General features: G+C 39.5%; 1 protein-coding gene across 3 annotated transcripts in view; it reads left to right on the top strand.

Annotated features, from left to right (window-relative positions):
* Positions 1 to 4,414: 4,414 nt before the first annotated feature.
* COP1 (COP1 E3 ubiquitin ligase) overlaps positions 4,415 to 16,682 on the top strand; it is a 200,655-nt gene continuing 188,387 nt past the window's right edge. Inside the window, exon 1 of one of the 3 annotated variants that reach the window (XM_047753827.1) lies at positions 4,415 to 5,113. In XM_047753827.1, coding sequence (XP_047609783.1) covers positions 4,710 to 5,113 — 404 coding nt within the window. In that variant the 5' untranslated portion in view covers positions 4,415 to 4,709. The remainder of the gene's footprint in view (positions 5,114 to 16,682) is intronic. The other 2 variants (XM_047753829.1, XM_047753828.1) reach the window with 2 other exon arrangements.

Here is a 16,682-nt window from a genome sequence, read left to right as displayed (position 1 = left end):
TGTGCTACATCTGCAGCCTACACTACAGCTCACGGCAATGCCAGATCCTTAACTCAGGGACTGAACCCACATCTTCATGTATAATAGTCTGGTTCATTACTGCTGAGACACGAGGGAAACTCATGTTTTTTTGTTTATTTTTAAGCTAACCCTATTCAGTAACTTGTGTTCACCTTCATACAGCCCCACCTATAATTCTTCATTATTATACCACTTCTGATTTGCTTAGGCTGTATTTTACAAGTACTTTGACTAAAATTGCTAACGGTAGGTTGCAAAAGGAAATTAACTTCTTTCAACAGGATGACTGACTTACTAAGGTATTATTGCTATTAGTGTACCTTCTCTAAAAAATGCTCATAATTTTATATAGGAAGACTGGAAGGGAATAAAAGCTAATGATGCAATTCTAGCAATGAAAACAGCATGATAGACATTTTCAGAGGAGTTGTTCTCCAATTGTAAGAAATTATAGTTCTCCACAAGTAACTGTCTACATTTGGTTTTAATATATAACCGTCTACCTTTGGTTTTAATATATAAATTGGTATTTCAATTTTATCAGTAGATTATGGATTTTTTTCCGCTAAATGTGTTATTATGCTATTGGATTATAGAAACTTCTATTTCTTTCGTGTCCATTCATATGGACAGAAAATATTTTTTTCTTCTCTATTTAACTATTCAATAGTACTGTTAATTTATATCACCTACATTGTTATATCAAGGTAACCACATTAAATTAAGAAAAAAATTAATAGGAGGCTATCATTCACTCAGATCTGGGACAGCAAACAGGGCTAACAGAAAGCAAACCCTTCAGGCGAGTCAAGCAAATAAACCTTTCAGGGAGGACATTTTTTTATTTTTTATTTGGTTGCGCTTGAGGCATATGAAGTTCCAGGGCCAAGGATTGAACCTGAGCCACAGCAGCCATTGACTTGAACCGAGCTGCCGCAGTGACTATGCTGGATCCTTAATCTGCTACACCACAAGGGAACTCCTAGGGAAGATCTTTTTGGGAGATTGGTTACCAAAGGGCAGGGCTAGTTGGACATGGAAACCAGTGGCATTATTTTCCTAAATTATATTTAGGTAAGACACCTTAGAAATATGTCTGGGAAATTAATACTCTTGGTAATTCCACTCCATTTAAGCTACATTAGATTTTACTTCAGTAGCAGTGTTTTTGTTGCAGAGTTTGGATTTTGTCTTGTCAATTTTCAGGACTTATTCTCAGGCCTAATTTATTTAACAAGATGTTGAAATTATTTTAATTATTAGGACTTAGTTTTTTATTCCACATCTACTCTCATTTTTCATTAAAGCTTTCTTCTCTTTTGCTAGTGTCTTTTCCTGAATTGTCTGACTTCCCCTGAATGTGGGTGTGTTTTGCCATTCTTCCTCTTTTCTCTTCTGCTTTCCCAGAAGATCTTGCCCCTAGAAACTAGAAAGGACTGTAACTTTAAGACTAGTTTCTACATTCATCTGGTATAAAAGAGAAATTCTATTGCATCACATTCCCTCAGCTTCCTTTTGCGTATTGAGATTTTACTGATGATAGGTTCCAAAGAAGTAATACTAAGCTGATACTCTTTCTAGGAGACTTCTCAGCTGGGGTCATACCACTTTCTGTCCCCTGAATAAGATACCTGGAAGGGAAGGAATTCTTGTCGTGGCTCAGCGGAAAGGAATCTGACTAGTATCCGTGAGGATGCAGGTTTGATACCTGGCCTCACTCAGTGGGTTAAAAATCTAGTGTTGCTGTGGCTATGGTGTAGGCCAGCAGCTGCAGCTCTGATTTGACCCCTAGCCTGGGAACCTCCATATGCTGTGGATGCCGTCCTAAAAAGACAAAAAAGAAAAGAAAAAGATACCTGGAAAGAAGAGGCTATTTTACATACTTTTCCTACACTCCCTAAAATATTTTTTTTTGCTTTTGTGCGTGTGTGTGTGTGTGTGTGTGTGTGTTTAGGGCCACACTTGTGGCATATGGAAGTTCCCAGGCTAGGGATCGAATCAGAGCTACAGCTGCCAGTCACAGCCACAGCCACAGCAGATCCAAGCAATGCTAGATCCTTAACCTACTGGGATTGAACCCGCATCCTCATGGATACTAGTCAGATTCGTCTCCACTGTGCACACAACAGCAACTCCCACCTGATAAAATATTTATCACAGTATTTCTCAAAAGGTCCGTCACCTGCATCAGGTTCACTTGGGTGCTGATAAGAATGCAAATTCATAAGTCTTAGCCCAGAACCAGAGTCAGAATCTCTGGAGATAAAGCTTAGGAAACTGCAGTTTTATTTCTGCTATGTGCTGAATTTTCTCCTGTGCCTTAGCCCGAACTTTCAGCCACTGCCTAGATATGGTTATTTGAATGTATTTTCATCCCACGCTTACTTAACACATCCAAAATTAAACCATCCATTGGCCATCCATAATTGTCATATTGACACACCTGGAGTCATCATTGGAGTCATTTATCCCTGTGTTCTATTATTTTTGTGTAATCAACTTACTGGGCTTTGTGTCAATCACTAGGAAAGGCTATGATGACAGACATAGGTCATGTCCTAAAGGATTGTAAAGATTCTTTTACAGAGAATAACTTAATGCTGTAGACTCTTTTGCATGTGTGTGTGTGTGTTTCCAGAAATACTCCTTTACCTTCCTTGTCAGCACCCTAATCTAGAATCTAATCACCTATGCTTAGACTGTTATAATTTTTTCCTAATTCGTTTCTTTGCTCCTAATCTCCCACCTCTGCTCAAAGATTATTCTGAACATTTAATCTTCAAAACACCATTGTGAAAGTATTTTACCCCCACTTAATGCCTTCATTGTTTCCAGCTGCTTGTAGGCTATTTTTCAAAGTAGATTAGAGGCTCTTTAAAGTATGGCTCCCCCATATAAACTCTTTTACCCCTAGAGGCACTTATCATAGGTCAAGTATTGTGTTACATGTTAGGAGCACAAAGCTGAAGCTGATAGGCTAGTGGAAGACAAACATATACACCACTAAAATACATTATATGTGCAAATAAAATATTCTAGGAGCAGAAATGAGGGTGCAACTCTTCCTGCCTAGGAGTCAGTAAAGCTTCACATCAGTTGGCTCTTGAAAGAGAATTTAAACAAAGTTGGAAAATGCAATGCTCATAAAAGGGAGATGGTTCTTGGAAATCTGATATGCTCATACCTATCATTATTCTGAGCTGAAACTTGAGCTGGGAATTCCAGGTGAGCAGCTAAGGCAGTCCTCAGTAGGTTCGCACCTTTATGCAAGTTCACTGCCAGGTAAATGGCTCAGCCTTCTCTGGCGCTGTCCCTTCAGCATGGACAGGTGTTCCTAGGGAAAGGTGCATATAGTTGCACTATAGTCTTCGATACCCAGGACAGAATTAAATCAGAGATTTTTCCCTCTAAGAATCACAAGATGATAGAGTTGGAAGGGATACCGAAAATTCCAGTTTAGTTGTTTCTAATTTATATCCCCCAGAACCTTAGGGAGTTTCAAAGTGGCAAATGAAAAACTGAAATCAACTTTCAATATTCGAAAAAGCCTACCAGAAATCGCATCTTCTGGTGGTATTAACTGCTAGGTTTCCTTGTTTTGTGATAGAAATCACATCAAATCCACGTTAGATGTGGGCTTTAACCGAGTTGTGTTCCGATTAAATACAATTTGCTTTTTCATGTTTATACTTGGTAAATAACTTTTCAAAATCCAAGAGATCATAGTCGAACCCATAAACTTTCCATAATGTTTGTAATTTACGAAGCACTATTCACTGACTTCAAAACTATGGAATGGTTAAAGCATAGCCCAGAGTCCTTGACTCTCAGTCCACTGCTCTTTTCAACTGCTCAGAGCTTCTAGGTTCCTTTTGTGTGTCCCAGGCTTCAGAGCCTCCAATCCAGGATTCGGAAGCACCTGCTGTGCCCTAGCTACTGGGTCACACTGCCGCCTTCCAGTCAGCAGCGACCGCTCCCTGCCCACGTTCAGGAATGCGGCTCGCTGCCACGCATGCGTGGTGCAGCGACTCACCGCCAGCGCCGCTCCTCTTCCCCTGGAGCTGGGACCCTGGGTAACCTGCGAGGGTCGGAGCCCAGGGTGCGCCTGCGCAGTCGCTTTTGGAGCGCTCCTCATCTTCCCCCTCCGCCAAACCGCTCGGCCACCACTGCCATCCATTCCTCTCTCTCCGCAGCCCTTTCACCCCTTAAGACAGCCCTGCCCTCGGGCGCGTCACGAACAAAACCAGCTCTCGATGAGGGCAACGGTCGTTGCTAGGCCGCCGTCGCCCAGGGAGCGCTGTGCGTGTCTAAGCGCCGTGCGTGTCTGAGCACCGCCCCGGCAGCGGGCGCGTCTAAAGTTGTATCCCCCGCCGCTCCCGCCCCTTCCGCCGCTCGCGCGCGCGCACGGCCGGCCCACGGCGCGCCCGGGTTGGCTGCGGCGGTGATCGCGGCGGCGGCGGCGGCGGCGGCCTCGAGAGCGGTAGTGGTTCCTGCTCTGCTTTAATAGTTCCCTCCGCCCCCTCCCGCCGGACGCTGCTGTGTGGTTGCCTAACAAAAATCAACTTTATTGTTTCTCAGCCCCACCTCCCGGCGCGTCGCTCGTCCTCAGGATGCACTGAGGCGGAGGGGAGGGAGGCGGCGGCAGGTCCCTCTCCTCCGAGCGCCCGTCCGGAGGGGAGGGAGTCACGATGTCTGGGAGCCGCCAGGTCGGTTCGGGCTCCGCAGGGACCAGCCCTGGCTCCTCGGCGGCCTCCTCGGTGACTTCCGCCTCCTCGTCCTTATCCTCTTCCCCGTCGCCCCCTTCCTTGGCAGCTTCGGCGGCGGCGCTGGGGTCCGGCGGGGCGGCCCAGGCCGCGGGCTCTGGCGGCCTCGGGGGCCCGGTGCGGCCTGTGCTGGTGGCGGCCGCCGTGTCCGGCAGCGCCGGGGCGGTGTCCGCGGGCCTGTCCCGGCTGAGCTGCGCCGCCAGGCCCAGCGCTGGCGTAGGAGGGAGCAGCTCCAGCCTAGGCAGCGGCAGCAGGAAGCGACCTCTGCTCGCCCCCCTGTGCAACGGGCTCATCAACTCCTATGAGGACAAAAGCAACGACTTCGTCTGGTGCGTTGGACGAGCAGCCTTCTGCCTCTCTCTACACTAGGACTTTCTGCTGTTGGGGCGGCTGGGGTCCGGGGTGAGGGCGGTGTGTTGGGCTCTGTGGCGGTGTCTGCAGAGGGATCCGAGCGTTTGCAGGGGGTGGTGAGGAGAGGTGGGGGAGTCCCGAGGCAGGATGGCAGGATGGAGGTATTAAAGACGTCGATGCTGGTGGGGAGAAGTGGAGGGAGTTTAGGGAGTAATAAATAAGGGGAGCGATGGAAGGTCAAATAAATTGCTGTACAGAAAAGGAGAAAGTTCGGCACGGAGGTTGGGCCTTGCGTTTTCTGGCTATCTGAGGAATTAGGCACCCTGTCAGTCCGGATTGCTCGTTGAGGTTAATTAAAACTTGTACAGAGAGAGAGGCTTAAGGTTCCCGGGATGCTGAGGGAGGGAGTTGGTGGTCAAAATTTGCTTATTGGAAGTATGGTGGATGGTACTCTAAACGTGGATGCTTAAAGGGAAGTAGTATTTGGTGTAAATATCCATCGTGTGTCCGTGTAAATATCTCCTCCCACTTCAGAGGCTGGGTCACTTACTTTTAAATCTGTTGTTGACGCTCCTGTAGTCAAGGAAGTCTGTTCACAAAAGAATTCCACCTCTCAGCTGAACGTCTTGAAAGAGGGGACCACATTTATATTTGTCATTCGTGTGTCAGATGCAACTGTATTACATTTGTATTAACACATTAGAGTATACTGAAACTTCGGATTTGAGAAACACTAGGAATTGTCATCATAGAGTCTTGAATGATACACAGTTACAACTTTTGGCATAGAGAGGTTATCCTTGATAAGTGAAAGATGGAGTTGATTGTCTTGCTGGAGAGTGTTTGGGAATTTTCATTGGGTTTTGTATCTACAACCCAATCCAAGTGGTAGGATTATGAGAAAGGAATTGCTTGTAGCTGAGTGAGAACTGGTAGGATTTTGTGCTTTTCCTCTGGAGGAAATTGTCGATAGAGTATTAGTGATGTAGGAAGTTGACTTGCACTGTCATTATAGGGGAAGTTGATTCACTTCAGGGTTGAAGATGATCTGAATTGTTGTCATTAACTATGATAGGGCTAGAAGTTGGAACTATAAGAAAGTTATTGATTAGACTTACAGTTTTTAGTTCTTGCAGTAAAAATGTCGTGCATATTTTTGCATTTGTCATAAATAACTTTGGATTCAGAATTGATTCATTTTTCACTGAAAGTGGGCTATAATTGTAATTGTTATTTATAAATAATTTAAGCAGTTTATGGTTGGAGCTAAGAGGTGTTTGTGTTCTTAACCAGCAGAGAATGCCATATAAGGTAGAAGCTAATGAAACAAGGTGAGGGTTTGCAGAATTTGTCTTGTTAGCCGCCATTTGCATTTCAGTTTTCCGTAGGCTAAAAGAAAACAAACGTGCTGTTATCCATATAGGTACTCTAAAATAGTGTAAAGGGTGTGAGAAATAAGGGAATCAATCATTCATTCAACAGATATTTATTTCGCTTTCACTGTCTGCCAGGCACTGTAAACACTTCATTATACTTTAAGTCATTTTGTAGGGGATTGGAGACGGATGGAGTATGAGCAGCTGGCACTTATTTTTATTTTTATTTTATTTTTATGGCCACACCCGTGACTTATGGAAGTACCCCGGCCAAGGATTGAGCCACAGCTCTAACCTATGCCACAGCTGCATCAGTGCCAGATCCTTTAACCCACTGTAGTGGGCCAGGGATTGAATCCGCACCTCCACAGCCACCTGAGCTCCTTCAGTCTGGTTCTTAACCCACTGCCCCCCAGTGGGAACTCCTACTATAAAAATGTTTAGGGGTAAGCTTATTAAAATTTCTATTAGTTTGTTACCTAATGTTTATTTATTTATTTATTTATGGAGGTTCCCAGGCTAGGGGTCTAATTGGAGCTACAGCTGCCAGCCTATGCCACAGCCACAGCAGATCCGAGCCACATCTGCGACCTATACCACAGCTCACAGCAATGCTGGATCCTTAATCCACTGAGCGAGGCCAGGGGTCGAACCCTCAACTTCATGGTTCCTAGTCGGATTTGTTTCCGCTGCGCCCCGACGGGAACTCCATTGTTACCTAATTTTTAAAAATTAAAATCCAGTCTCTAAGTTTTTACCCTGTCGTTTAGATTTTTTTGCTTTCATTTATATTCCAAGTGGAAGTGTCCAGTGAGAATCTGTAGGTAAAAGTTACAGGGCGTTCCTGTAGTGGCTCAGCGGTAGTGAACCCAGCTAGTATCCATGAGGATGTGGGTTCTATCCCTGTGGGTCAGTGGGTCAAGGATCCAGCATTGCCGTGAGCTGTGGTGTAGGTCAAAGATGCATCTTGGAACCCATTGCTGTGGCTGCTTACAGCTCCGATTCGACCCTTAGTTTGGGAACTTCCATATGCCGTGAGTGCAGCCCTAAAAAGACAATAACAAAAAACAAACAAACAAAAAATTGTAAGGACTTGGAGTTTCCTGGTGGCCTAGCAGTTAAGAATTTGGGGTTGTCACTGTTGTGGCTTGGGTTTGATCGCTGGCCTGGGGACTTAGGCATGCCACAGGTGGCCAAAAAAAAAAAAAGTCCCAAATATTTGACTTTGTAAGAATCTCATAGTTTGTTGTTTCTTTTTCTGTTGAGGTTGAATATTCAGAAGAATTCATTAATGGGAATCAACTTTCTTGATTCTTAAGCTTTATTTGATTTGGCCAAGCCTTTAGGGTAGGAAGATAAGGATTAGGCAAGGCCCAAGGAATACTTTTCATTTCTAATTGGCTCTGGGTGGTTGGCCTGCTTTGCTTCAAGGTCATACTGTGAACCAAATCCAAATTACTCTAAGCTTTTACATCTAAATGAGGCTTAAGTTTGAATAATGATGATAATGCTTTATTCATCACATTTTAAAGATATACTTTTAAAATGAAGTCTATACTTCATTTTTCATTTTATCCTAGAGCAATTTTGTGAAGTTATATAGAACTTCCAGTTTTAATATAATACTAATATAATTGTATTCTCACAGAGGTACAGAGAAGTTAAGTAACTTGGTTTCAGATTGGACAGCTGAGGGACAAAATGTAAACGCAAATCTCCCAATTCTCAATATAGTGCTTTTTTGGTATGGCATTAAAAACATTCACATCTATAAGTACATGTATTTAACCTTCTAATTCTTAAATGTGGTAGATTGGAGGGAAACAGCTGTTTCATAATCACAGGATTTAAATGTTTTTATCCTTAATCATTCCCTCTTCTTGCCTGTCTGCCTGTCTATTTCCCAAGAAGACGAAACAGAATTGGAGGCTGGAGTGGGCAGTGTAGTTTGCAGGAGCTCCTTTGGTGATAATGACTTGTCCTCTTCCCCTCCTTGTGAAGAGTTGATTTAAAATCAAATGCCTAATTATTAGTAACACATATTGGCCTCACCTGACTTATATTTGAAGGCAAATACTTAATTGCAGAATTGATGAACATTTTAGGGATTTATAGTTTTCACTTTAATATTTCTTTCATACAAAGGATTGAAAATATGTTTCAGGTAATTCTAACAGTGTTTACAAATGGAAAATCTGTACTACAGTTGAGAGTCGTATACAGTTTTAGGCTGGATAGATCTCTGACATTCAAAGAAAATCTTTGTTACTTTGATTTTTCATACATGATCCATTTAACTAAACTATGAGTCTAGCTTGTATTTGGAAGACTTCTTTCTTTTATTCTATCACATTACTACTGCCAATGCATTAGCCTGTCCAACTGCTTGAAATGATCTTTTCTACCTTTTCAAGTTCCAGATAGTCTTTTTTTTTTTCTGCTTTTTAAGGCTGCACCTATGGGGCATATGGAAGTTCCCAGGCCGAGGATTAAATCAGAGCTACTGCTGCCAGCCTACCCCACAACCATAGCAACTTGGGATCTGAGCCGTGTCTGTAACCTACACCACAGCTCACGGCAATGCTGGATCCTTAACCCACTGAGCAAGGCCAGGGGTCGAACCCACATCCTCATGGATACTAGTCAGATTCATTTCCACTGTGCCACAGTGGGAACTCCTCCAGATATTCTCTAAATTGTAGCAGAAATACGTATTTTTAAGTAGATAGCCCCTTGTAAGGAAGGTTAACTCTCCCTGATAAAAAGTAGGTAGAATCTATGTTAAGTCTCTCTACCATTTATTAACTATGTGACTACCTCTCATGTCAAACTATTAACATTAGACTGTCCTGAAGGAGCTCATGATTTAAAGTGAAGAAAGACTTTTAGTCACATAATTATAGTTATTACGTCCTGGCATTATTGCTTCTCTTAGTACTATGGCAGATGTTAAAATCTCCTCTGAATTCAGATGTTGTCTCACAGTCCTCAACATAGCACTCTAAGCAGCAACTCTCTATTAATCACATTTAACCCTAAAGATGAAATCTATTGACCATTTCTTGCTAATACAAACTGTTAAAAAGTGAAATAAAATAGGAGATATCATGACTCTGTCATGATAAAGATAAGTTTGAAGAAACTTTTCGTTACTTATTTATGCACAATGTATGTACAATGTATAGCTTACTGCATATGAGGGTGGAAAATTTTTGTTTTTGTTTAAGACTTTTTTTAAACTGAAGTATAGTTGATTTACAGTGTTTCAGATATACATCACAGTGATATATATGTGAAAAGTTTTTGAAGGTCACTAAATTATGGGATACAGTTTCCCCTCTGATAGTTAGGAAAGTAAGTGGAACATGTAAGTGAAATGGTCACATTTTAAGACCATTTTGAGCCTATAAATAGGACTAAATAATTTAAAGAGCTGTTAAGCATATTCAAATATTGAAATAAACTTAAGAATTTACTACATTATTATTATAGTAACATCAGTCAATAACTTCCTTGAATCTGCAGAACTGAAACTTGGTGTTGTTTTGCTTTATAATACGTGTGCCATTTGGATAACAGTAATGATGAAAGGTATATACTCTGAAGAAGATAATGTCAGTTTTTTTTGTTTTTTGTTTTTTTCTGTTTTTTAGGCCCGCACTCCTGGCATATGGAGGTTCCCAGGCTAGGGGTCTAATCGGAACTGTAGCCACCAGCCTGCATCAGAGCCACAGCAACACCAGATCTGAGCCATATCTGTGACCTACACCACAGCTCACAGCAGCGCCAAAGACTTAACCCACTGAGTGAGGCCAGGGATCGAACCCACAACCTTATAGTTCCTAGTCAAATTCATTTCCACTGAGCCACGATGGGAACTCCAAGAAGGTAATGTCAAATCATAGCAATTCATTATGGTTTTCTGACTATCGCATGGTGGGTCATGAGCATTGTTGTCAGCAGAAGACTTAGGTGAATCAAATGGCAGCATAAAGATTATGAAGCAGGATATGAAAGATTGTTAATTTGAATTCTGGTCTACAAATTGAGAGGGTTGTACTTGTACAGCAGTAGTTCATTACTAAAGAGTGTATTGATTAGTAGCTAGCTACCTTTTCCTTTTATAATATTTTCCTGGTAATAAACCAGCATTACTTAGGTGATCATATTCCATCTAAGAATTGTTATTGGTTAAAGCAACCACAATCTCAAACCTTATTCACTCTTTTTCTCCTTGCATATTAAAGCAACCACAATCTTAAACCTTATTCACTCTTTTTCTCCTTGCATATGTGTATTATTTTTGATGAAAGAACAAATTAAAAAAAATTATTTGTTTTGGGAGTTCCCCTCATGGTGCAACAGAATAGTGGGATTGGCTGTGTCTCTGGAGCACTGGGACGCAGATTTGATTCCTGGCCCTGCGCAATGGGTTAAGGATCCAGTGTTGCCAGAGCTGCTTCATAGTTTGTAACAGCAACTTGGATCTGGTTCCTGGCTCTGGAACTCCATATACTTTGGGGTGGCCAAAAAAGAAAAAAAAATTATTTGTCTTGGAGTCCCCATTGTGGCTCAGTGGGCTAAGGGTCCAGCATTGCCTTTGCAGCTGCTCGGGTCACTGATGAGGCGTGGGTTTGATCCCACACCTGTCACAGTGGGTTCTTTCCTTGGCTTGGGAACTTCTGCATACTGATGGTGGGGGAGGGGGACAAAAAAAAGATATAATTTGTATATAATAGAAGTCACCAGTATAGTTCACTGAGTTTGGAAAATGAATACATCTACGTAATCACTCTAATCAAGATGTAGAACATTTACTCTAGAAAGTTCACTGTGTGACAGCTTTGCACTCTGTCTTCTGCCCTCACCTCTGACACCTAGAGGTCAGTGATGTGTTTTCAAACATTTGCTTTTTCTAGGATTTTGTATTAATGGAATTGTTCAATATGTAGTTTTTGTGTGTGATATCTTTCATTTGATGTGATGTTTTAAAGATTCACTAATTTCGAATGATTCTCTACTTTTAATTGTTGAGTAGTATTCTATTATACCGATATAACATTTATATATTCATTAGTTAAAAGATATTTGAGTTTCTTTGTTTCTGAAGTTTTTGGTGATTGTTGAAGAAAGCTGTTGTAAACATTCACATTCAAGTTTCTGTGTGGACATGTCTTCACATCCCTGGGGTAAATATCTAGGAGTGTATTGCTGGGTTGTATGGCCAAGTGTATGCTTAAAATTATAAGAAACTGCAAAACAGTTTCCTAAAGTGACTGTATCATTTTGCATTTCTGCCAGCAGTGTATAAGAGTTTCAGTTCCACTCTTTGCCAAACACTTGTTTTCAGTCTTTAGAATTTAAGACATTTTAGTGGGTGTATGCAGTAGTATCTTTATTTTCATTTTCTTAATGACATGATGTTAAGCATACTTACTTGTGCTCATTTCCATTTGTACATCTTTTATAAAGTGTTTCTTCTAATCTTTGGCTTTTTTTCTCGTAAGTTGTCTTGAGTTGTAAGAGTTCGTTATATTTTATGGCTGCAAGTCTTTTGTCAGTTGTGATTTTTTTTTTCCCCACTCTTGTTTATTTTTTAGTTTTCTTAGCAGTGTCTTTTGAAGTGCAAAAGTTTTAAATTTATGGATTTTTTTTTCTCTATGACTTTTGTGATCTAAGAAATTGTTGTCTAAGTCTTCCTGTATATTCTACAAGCTATAGTTTTTTTGTGACTAGGTTTATAGTCATTTCATGTTTTTATATACAGTGTGTGGTAAGGGTTGGAGATTTTTTCCCCTCCACTATAGATGTTCAGTTATTATAGCATCTATTTGTTGAAAAGACCATCTTCATTCACTGAATTTTCTTGGAACCTTTCTCAAAAATTAATTAATATGTTTAAGTTTATTTCTGGAGTCTTTGTTCCATTGGTCAGTATGTGTTTATCCTTGTGCCGATACTATACTGTCTTGATTACTGTATCATCGTAAATCTTGAAGTCACATAGTGTAAAATTTGTTCCTCTGTTTCAAAGTTGGTTTAGTTATTTAGGATGTTTGCATTTCCACATAGATTTTAGAATTTGCTTACTTTAAAAAAGCATGGTAGGATTTTAATTTGGGTTACTTTGAATCTGTGACTCAATTTAGGAAGATTTGACATCTTGATATTGAATCCTTGAGCCATAAGTGTAGTATATTTCTCCACTTATTTAGGTCTTTAATTTCTCCTAATGTTTTATAGTTTTCAGGTATAGAATCTTGCACATATTTTGTTAAGCTTTTTTTGATGGCTGTTGTAAATGTTATTTTAATTTCAATTTCTTTTTTGTTTTCTTTGTTTTTTGCCTGTGTGTGGGGTTTTTTTGTTTAGTTTGTGGGGGTTTTTTTGGGCCACAGGTGTGGCATGTGGAAGTTCCCAGACTAGGGGTCAAATCAGACCTGTTGCTGCCAGCCTACACCACAGCTACAGCAACTTGGGATCCGAGCCACTTATTTACTAATTTCTAAAGAGATATTTTGCATTTTTGTTTATGAGTGATATTGATCTATGTTTTTCCTATAATATACATGTATATTTATAGGTTTTGGTATTTATTAGTTTGCTAGGGCTGCCATAAGTGGGTAGCTTAAACAACAGAGATTTGTTTTCTCATAGTTTTAGAGGCTTGAGGTCCAATATCAAGGTGTTGGCAGGTTTGGATTCTTCTGAGGCCTTTCTTTGGCTTACTGATGGCCACCTCTCAGTGTGTCTTCACATGTTTGTCCCTTGGTCCGTGTGTTGTCTGTATTCTAATCTCTCGTAAGGATACAAGTCATTTGGTATTAGGTCCCGCATACATGACCTCATTTTACCTTAATTACCATTTTAAGGCCCAATCTCCAAAAGATCTTCTGAGGTACCCAGGGCTAGGATTTCAAAATACTGATCTGAAAGAAGCTGCAATTCAGCCCATCACATAGAGAGTGATGCTGGACTTTTAAAGAAATGGGAAATGTTCTCTATTTTCTGAAAGAGTTTGTGGACTTGTTATGTTTCTTCCTTAAGTGTCTGGTAGAATTCACCCATGACACCATAGTTTTTGAGGAAAGGTTTTTATTTACTACTTCAGTTTCTTTAATTGATAAAGGGCTATTCAGGTTCTTTACTTCTTATTTATTTATTTATTTATTTATTTGGCCACACCTGTGGCATGTGGAAATTCCCAGGCCAGGAATCGAGCCGTGCCACAGCAGCGACTCAAGCCACACCAGTGACAACGCCAAATCCTTAACCTGTTCAGCCACCACAGAACTCCATCAAGTTCTTTATTTCTGCTTTGGTAATTTGTCTGCTAAGGGATTTGTCCATTTTGAATTTATTGGCATAAGTTTCATACAAATACATTATGCTTTAAATATTTATAGGATTTGGAGGGATATCCTTTCTTTCATTCCTGATACTGATAATTTGTGTTTTCTCTTTTTTTCCTCTGATAGGCTAGAGGATTATCAGTTTTATTAATCTTAAAATAACTGGCTTTGGTATTATTGATTTTCTATATGTTTGTCCATTTTCTGTTTTACTGATACTTGGCTGTATTATTCTGCTTTGAGTTGCATCTTCTTTTTCTGGTTTCTGAATACAGAAGTTTAGATTATTTTGTTCTTCTTTTCTAAGAAAAATGTTTAATTCTGTCAACTTCCCTTTCTAGTCCCTGTGCTAATTTTCACTTAGTTCAAAATACTTTATCATTTCCATTGCGGTTTCTTATTTGAACAATGGATTATTTAGAAATACGTTGTTTAATTTCTTTCTTTCTTTTTCTTTTCTTTCTTTCTTTCTTTTTTTTTTTTTTTTTTTTTTTTTTAATGGCTGCACCTGCAGTTTATGGAAGTTCCAGGGTTAGGGTTTGAATTGGAGCTGTGGTGCATCTGTGACCTAGTTGTAGCAATGCCAGATTCTTAACCCACTGAGGGCGGGCAGGGTTTGAACCCACATCCTCATAGAGACAACATTGGGTCCTCAACCCATTGAGCCACAACACGAACTCCTGTTGTTTAGTTTCTAAATGAGAATTTTCTAGATATCATTCTGTTATTGACTTTAAGTATAATTCAGCTTTTTTTCAGAGAATATGATTTGTTTGAATTCAGTTCTTTTAAATTTATTGAGATTTGTTTCATGGTCCATCATAAACTTTATCTTGGTTAATGTTCCATATGCACTTGAATAAATGAGTATTCTGCTCTGTGTAGGCTGGTATATTCTGTAAATGTCAAATAGTCAAGTTCGGGGATTTGTTAAGCTGTGTCTACTCCTATTGATTTTGTGTATACTTGTTCTGTCAGTTACTGAAAGAGGAGTGTTAAAAATCTTTAACCATTCCAACTGTAATTGTGGTTTTTGCTGTGTCTCCTTACAGTTCTGTCAACTTTCATTTCATATATTTTGAAATTTAGTAGGGCACACAGATTTAGAGTTGTTGGATTGATCTCCTTATCATTTTGAAATGCCCTTGCTTATTCCTGATGATATTTGTTCTCAAATCTGTTTAGTCTGTTAATGTAGCCTCTCTGGCTTTCTTAAGTGTTTATGTGATATGCTTTTATTGTCCTTCACTACTTCTGTATTTTAATATTTATAGTAGGGTTCTTGTAGGTAGCATATGGTTGAGTCTTTTTAATTTACTGTGACAATTTGCCTTTTAATAGGATTGGTTAGACTATTTGCATTTTAGCATAATTATGATGTGCTTAGGTTTATGTGTCTGTCTTGCTTGCTCTTTGTTTTCTGTTTGTCCCTTCTATTTTTCTATTTTTTTTTCTCTTTTTTCCCCCCTTCCTTTCTAGACTTCTTTTGGTTTAATTTGATATTTTTAAGATTTCTCTTATTTCCACAGTTGACTTATTAGTGCTAGTTGTGTGTGTGTGTGTGTGTGTGTTTGGGGGAAAGTATTGCTCTAAGATTTACAGCACTCATTTAAAATTTTTTACACTCTACTTTTAAATGTTATGTATCATTTCATATACAGTGTAAGGATTTTGCAGTAGTATGCTTCCATTCTGATCCATTCCAGTTACTTTACTGTGGCTAGAAATGTAAGCTCTCTCTCTCTCTCTTTTTTTTTTTTTAAGGGAGGTAGAAGTCATACCTCATAAAAAACATTTAAACCATTTAAAGTGTACAGTTCAGTGTGCAGCCATCACCACTGTCTAGTCCCAGAACATTTTAATCACACCAAAAGTAAACCCAATACCCATTAAGCAGTCACTCTCCTCTTCCCCTGGCAACTGCTAGTTTGCTTTCTGTCTCTATAGATGTTCTGGTTTTGTATGTTTCATATAAATGGAATTATACAGTACATGGTGTTTTGTGTCTGGCTTCTTTCACGTAGCATAATGTTTAAGATTCCTCCGTGTTGTCATGTGTATCACTTTTTATGGCTTAATAATATTCCATTCTAGTGATAGACCACATTTCTTTTATCCATTCTTCAGTTGACGGAAATTTGTGTTGTTTTCATTTTTTATTTATTATGAATAATGTTCCTGTGAACATTCATGTGGAAATTTTTGTTTGAACATTGTTTTCCCGGCTGTGCATTATTTACCTGGGAGTGTAATTGCTGACATCATATGGTCATTTTGTTTAACATTTTCAGGAACTGCCAAAGTGTTTTCCATTGCACCATTATACATTTCCACCAATGTGTACAAGGTTTTCAGTTTCTCTTCATTTTTACCAATATGTATTATTTTTCTGTTCTTTGTTTTTCTTTTTCTTTCTTTTCTTTTTTTTTGATTATAGCCTGTGTAGTGGGTGTAAAATAGTATCTCATTCATTGTGGTTTTAATTTGTATTCCCTTATCGACTAGTGATGTTGAGTATCTTTTTGTGGGCTTATTGGTTATTCTCTTATTTTTTAAAGTTTGTGTTTTGATCTTCAATAGTTAACTTGGGTCAGTCAGTAGGATATTTCTTGGTGGCCAGACTAGAGTTCAGAGAAAAGTTATGGTCCAAAATTTCACTGCATTTGAATGCATTTTCTATAGAGGTGTATATTATGTATAGTGTTTGGGTTTTCAGTTCAAGAGTAGAAGACTAATTTAATTGGGTTATATTTTAGACTCAGTACTATATTTGTAAAATAAAATTTAACTACTAAAATGTGTTGTCTTAAAAAGTTATT

Source organism: Phacochoerus africanus, chromosome 11, assembly GCF_016906955.1.
Source record: "Phacochoerus africanus isolate WHEZ1 chromosome 11, ROS_Pafr_v1, whole genome shotgun sequence".
NCBI classification, from domain to species: Eukaryota; Metazoa; Chordata; class Mammalia; order Artiodactyla; family Suidae; genus Phacochoerus; species Phacochoerus africanus.
The sequence above is the reverse complement of the archived record's forward strand: the minus strand, read 5'-3'. Positions and strand labels throughout refer to the sequence as shown.